Source organism: Lutra lutra, chromosome 14 (genome assembly GCF_902655055.1).
Source record: "Lutra lutra chromosome 14, mLutLut1.2, whole genome shotgun sequence".
Lineage (NCBI taxonomy): Eukaryota > Metazoa > Chordata > Mammalia > Carnivora > Mustelidae > Lutra > Lutra lutra.
Window position 1 is genome coordinate 41052981 of NC_062291.1, and position 6000 is coordinate 41058980.

Genomic DNA, 6000 nt, shown 5'->3' on the forward strand with positions numbered 1-6000 from the left:
AGTGATGGGGGTGATTCCCAGCCTGGGAACTGCGGTCACAAAGTCTAGCAGTTGCTGCATTAGTGGAAAGAGGTCAGATGAAAGTTTTGGGAACAAAGGCTTTATTTTTAATGGTTCCTTGGAGTTCTGTGGGTGTCTGTTCGGTAGGAGCTCAGGGTGAAGCTGCAGGAGCACAGGGCTTGGTTTAGCCGCCATATGGAGGCACGGTGACAGTGAGGAGGGAGACGGGTCTTGGGGCGGGAGGAAGGCTCAGTTCTCCTGGGGTTTCTTCAGGCCACAGGGGGTGTGAGGGAGGAGAGAAGTGAATGTCCCCCTCCCCCCAGGCACTGCTCGGTGGCCTTTGGTGGTATGAGTGACTGCTATTCTGAAGGAGGGAACTTGGGGAATCTACGGGCACCTTTCCTATTGGCCATGGACGCCAGGGATGTGTGTCTCCGGTTTGGGAGGCCTAAAGCCCTTCTGCAGGGACCTCCGCCCGTTACCCAGGGACGGGCCTGTACCAGCATCGTCCTTTAGTTGCTGCTTGTGTTAGATTCTAGGGCTGTCATAACCAAGTACCACAGACTGTGGCTGAAACGCGGAAACTTCTCTCCTCAGAACTCGAGGTTAGAAGTCCGACATCAGGGTGCTCTCAGGGCTGGTGTGAGGCCTCCCCTGGGCTTGTAGGTGGCTGCTTTCTCCTGTGTGTGTCCCCACATGGTCCTCCCTCTGTCTTTTGGAGTTCTGATCACTTTTTATAAGGACGCCAGTCATATTGGATTGGGGCCTATCTGATGACCTCATTTTAATTTGTTTACCTTTTTCTCCATATAGTATTTCTCTTTCTCTAACTGACTTACTTTGCTGTTGCAGATGGCAAGATCTTACTCTTTTCTATGGCTCAGTACTAATCTGTTGTAGATATGTAACACATCTTTTTTTTCCCTCACATCTAGAGTTTGGGTTCGGTTTAGGGCCAGCATAATGGGGGTTAGGGCTGGGGACAGTGTGAGGATATGTGCCTATTATCCTGCAGTTCAGAGACCTGTCTGGGGGGATAACTTTAGAATTAGGGTTAGTGTTAGGGGTGGGGGTTAGGGGCTAGGGTATGTGGCTGGTGTCCTGCTGTTCAGAGACCTCTCCGGATGATTCAGGTTAGGGTAATGGGTTATAGTCCCACTTCAAACACCTTGTCTCCAAGTGCAGTCACATTCTGAGTTTTAGGGAGACACAGTGCAGTCCCCTCACCCCACTAAAATGGATTACTGTTCCACCAGTATTGCCATGAGCTAGGCTGTATGCGGTGGGTAGGGGTGAGGATGGGCTATGTGTGCTGGGGGTTCTCCAGTGTGCGTCCTGAGCCTCCACTAGGGGTCAGGGTTGGAAGGTGCCTGTTGGCTTAGGACTCTGGCTTCTGGAGCCAAGCTTCCTTGGCTGGGGGACACACTCTGGGAAGCCACTGTCCCCTTTTTCCCCAGCCAACTTCTCTGACTCAGAAGATGCTGAAGGCCCTTCTAGTTTTTCTCTTTTAAGCCCCATCTTCCTCCTTGGAGCCTTGGGGGCCCTCTGTGTCCTTCAGATGTGGGCTCTGGAGGTGTGCCAAATTAGTCCCTCTTTCAGTCTGGGGAGGCCTCACCAGGAGTGGGTAAAGACCACCGCCAGGAGCCTTCCTCTGGGCAGAGCAGAAGATGCAGACTGCCCAGGGAGAAGGCAGAGACTGCGGTAGGTGGAGGCAGTTCCCCTGGAGGGTTCTGTCCATCCTGGGCACCCGCCTTCTGGCCCCCCGGCCCCCGCTGAGCTCCGCCCTGCCTGCCGGGGGAGCCCTCTGGGGAGCCGGGGTGGGGATGCCCCGCATGTCTTGGGCTCAGGTCGCTGTGCTGTTTCCCTTTAGCTGAAGAGCAAGTGGGACGAGTCCATCTTCACAAAAGGCTGCATCCAGGCGCTGGAGGGCTGGCTTCCACGCAATATTTACATCGTGGCTGGCGTCTTCATCGCCATCTCCTTGCTGCAGGTTTGCTCCCCCTGCGCTTTGTGGCTTCCTTTGTCCTTGCGGGTCGCACCTGTTCATCTGAACCAGATTTCACATGTGGGGAGACTGGGGGCCGAGCTGGCAGCTGCCCAGAGAACGGGGAGGGGCAGGGGAGGCAAGAACTCTGCCAGTCAGAGAGACCAGTTCTCCGGGGTGCCCAGGGCTTGGGAGGAGAAACTGGCAGCCCTCAAGCAGCCTCTCGGACGGCCATCACCACCGTGCGGAAGGTGCATCGTTCGGTTCTGCTGTCAAGAGGGTGCCTGATGCGGCCCGGGGGCTGCGGACTGTCCACACTCCCCTTCCTCCTTCACCCCACCAGTGTGTGTTGAGTGATCGCAAGGGAAGCTTAGACACAGAAGCATCTAGAAAAGGAAAGAACAAATTTACTTGCCAAATGGGCAAAGCATTCAGACTTCAGAAGAACTGGCTCATAAGATATGAACCACAACAGGAATTTAAAGGGGAAATAAGCAAAATTCCAAGATTTCCGAGTGCACATTGGTCTATTCCTGGTAAAAAAAAAAACAGTGATGATGCTGGTCACCAAGGTGGGACGGCAGTGCAGCTGAAACCAGGGAGAACCTTGTTTTTATCATGGAATCCTGGTTTACAGGAAACATCAAGATTTATTATTTTACGTCAAAACCAGTCAGGCGACTGTTATTTTTGGGTTAACTGTGGGTACAGAGTGTGTCCCAGCACATGATATGTGACGTGCGTGGCCCTGTTGGAGGCAGGCCTTCTCTGCTGCTGGCCGTTTGTCCCAAACTTCTAGGCCCCAGGGATAGAGCAAAACAGACCCCAGGACTCCCTGTTTACTGGCAAGTGCATCCTCTGTGCTGCATCCTCAGTGTCTGCAGAGCGGGCCCTGTGCACCTTGCCCTCTGTGCCCGCCCTCTCCCGTTGGGCCCCAGCACTGATGGCCTCCCCTGGCTTTGGTTTCAGATTTTTGGCATCTTCCTGGCGAAGACCTTGATCTCGGACATTGAGGCGGTGAAAGCAGGCCATCACTTCTGAGGAGCAGAGGTGAGCAAGCAGAGCTGAGCCACGCCGTGGAGGCCCGAGCCCTTCGCTGCTGTCAACCCGACATCCAGAGGGAGAGAAGTGGACACACCCAGCCAGAGTCAGCACCCCGTCTTCGGCATCAGCGTGACGCGACCTCCCTGTTTCTGTTTGCTGGTGCTGAAGACCAAGGAGCTCCTCTGACCTGCACGGACTTGTGACAGAGACCCGCCCGCTCGGAATTTACCCAGAGACGGAGACCATGTCTTTAAGCAGGGTAGGGACTCTGAGGGACAGAAGGTTCCCATGGCTGTGAAAAGGGCCTGACTCAGTTTTCCTGGAGACTAAGTGTGTCTGCAGGGCACCCTGGCCTCCCCACTCGTGTTGTCAGTGCCGGCCTGGAGGGCGGCCACATCTGCTATGAGTGGGACCTGGGCGGGGGCCCAGCAGACATGGACGAGGCTTCTCCCAGCCGCAGAAAGGTGTCGCCTGGAACTGGGGAGGGGAAGGGGAACAAGGGGATCGTACCAGCGGAGCCTGTGTGTCCGCACAAGCTGGGGGTGTTTGCGGGTTCCTCTGCCACGTCCAAGGAAGCCTGAGCCATGGGTGGACAGGCGCCACGGAGTGCCTCCTTGACTGCCCCTTCCAGGATAAGACCTGCCTCCAGTTTCCACAATATCAGGTCCTGATGACACGGGGGGAGCAGGCCACGGGCAGGGTGCTCCTCTGAGAGTCGGCTCTCCCTTTCTGAAAGTGTGTAAATAGTTTATTTATAGGGATAAGAATGTTCTCACACCATTTCTTCATTTCCTCTGGCATTCTCTCTAAGCAGCCTTACACGATGTCTGGGACTGAAGCCATCCCTCTCAGTTCCCTCGTGTGTCTCAAGAACCAACCCCTTCAACTTCTCCTTTTCAACCCTCACAGCCCAGGTGCTCACACATGCTCTCCCTTCCTCTGTGCACCCTAGCTCACATGCACCCACTCCCTTCCCCAGCTAGGCCTCACCGTCTTCTGGTCTTGGTGCTACTGAATCCATCACCTGGAACTTGAATCCTGACCCTACCTGCCACTCCCCCTACCCCCCCACTGCAAGGCCAGGGAGCCCCAGCCAGAGACGTCCAGCCTGGAACCTGTGACCAGGGCTTCTATCAAGGCTACATGCTAAGGGCCGCTGGCCGGCCTGGTGTTTGCCTCTCCCTGGAGAGCGTAACTGTGGCCTGGCCCCTGTGTCGAGCCTGAGACCCCAGCCTGCAGGTGGGTAGAAGGTCAGGATGGTTCTTCTTTGGCTAACTTTTGTGGTGACTCCCCCCTCCACTGTCCCCAGTCAGGGATCTGTGGTGATCATGTCCCCCCTCCCTGGCAGGGCTGTCCTGGGGCTTGCTCTTGGAAATGAAGTCTGTCTTATGTACTGAAGGTCCCCCCGCCGGGGGTGGCTGGCGTGTCTGTGCGTCTTTGGCTGGGCTCCTCTCTAACGCTTTTCTCGACCCCGTACCAGTTCTGTCCTCCTCGTTCAGGGACTTGAGTGCTACCTTCACTGACTTGCCGAAGTGTACATGCTAGTGTGGTGTATACTGGTGGGTGTTTGTGGATGATGTTATGATTTTTGTTTCTGGGTTTTTTTGTTTTGTTTTTGTTTTTTGTTTTATTTCTTTATAATTTTCTCTGTAGATTAGAGGAAGAAGAATGCTTGTGTTTTCAGGAAGTGTGATGCTTTTCTTTGACTGCCAAACTCTTTTATGGAATATATCTTTATATTAATGCTGTTGTCTTGGTCGTTTTTATTTTGAGTGACACCAAGATGGCATGAAACATCACGGTGGTAAACTCGGCTGCTGAGGGAACTGGGGGCACTGGGAGTGACTAGACAGGACAGGACAGTGGAGGGTAAAGGAATCCACGGGCAGCACAGTTTGAAACAACTTCCATCAGGTGATTTGTTTTAGATTCCGTGCGCCACTTTCCATTATCCTTGGTGTGGAGGTTACACCCGGAACAAGCGGGCTTGTGGCTTGCTTACGCCTGGCTGGAAGCATGAGGCAGAGCTCTGACTCTGCAGGTGGGCAGGGAAAGCATTAGGCAACCTCTGTCCAGCCTCGGGTGGTGTGATCCAGGTGGGAGAGCTTGGGGACACTGGGCGGGGAGCCGGGCCCTGCTGCTGCATGAGTTTGTCTGGACCTGCAGGCCCATCTGAAGGGTTAATAGCATTGTCCACCTTGCCGTGTGCCTCTGATCCATCCTGCCCCGGGGAGATGGTGGCTCTGGACCCACGCGGCGGGTGTGTGGGCGCCCAACAGCTTCGCCTCCTGGGTGGCTCCTTCTGGCCCATCTATCTGGGTCGCCCTTGTGGCTGGACCCCTTGTGAGTCTCCTGACAGCTCCCAGCCCAGCTCCAGGTGAAGACTAGCTAGGACTTTTTCAAAGTTCAGTGTGTTTTTCAATTAGTTTACAGAGGTCTGGCCATTTGAGCCATCCCCTCTGACTCTGAGTGGTTGGATGAGAGAAGAGAGAAGAAACCTGGAGGAACAGGTGCATGTGTGCCTCTCTCCAGCAAACCCACCTCCTTTCAGAGCCACAGTGCAGGCGTCCTGGTCCCGCGCAGCCCCTGCACTCTGCCCTCCCAGACCAGGAGGAGGCCACCATGACCTGTGCACGTCCCTCCCTCACCCCCACATACTCTCACTGCAACGTTTCTGGCTCTTCCTTTATCCTTCCCGTGCCCCTCCTGCCCTGCTCCTTGTAGGACTCGGCTGCATCATTGTTTTCCCACGTCCTTTCTGTCTCACACATTACATGTTTCCCCATGTCCGAAAGCTTGCCTCTACCCCTTCGCCTGCCTTCCTTCCCTTCCCTGGTGGGGGCTCATTGTCTGCGTCTCTGTACCCTGCCCTCCACAGCCCAGCACTCCTCCCTGACTGAGGAGGACTGCTCACCCCCTCACCAAGCCCTGTTGGCCTCTGCAGCCCCCAGCACTCTGGACCACCCTCTGGC

At 55.3% G+C, this 6000-nt stretch overlaps 1 protein-coding gene across 1 annotated transcript in view; it reads left to right on the forward strand.

Annotated features, from left to right (window-relative positions):
- TSPAN14 (tetraspanin 14) overlaps positions 1–4771 on the forward strand; it is a 57697-nt gene extending 52926 nt beyond the window's left edge. The window contains exons 8-9 of the mRNA XM_047702237.1: positions 1871–1990; positions 2954–4771. Of these exons, the coding sequence (XP_047558193.1) occupies positions 1871–1990; positions 2954–3025 (192 nt within the window). The 3' untranslated portion in view covers positions 3026–4771. The remainder of the gene's footprint in view (positions 1–1870; positions 1991–2953) is intronic.
- The last annotated feature ends 1229 nt before the right edge of the window (positions 4772–6000 follow it).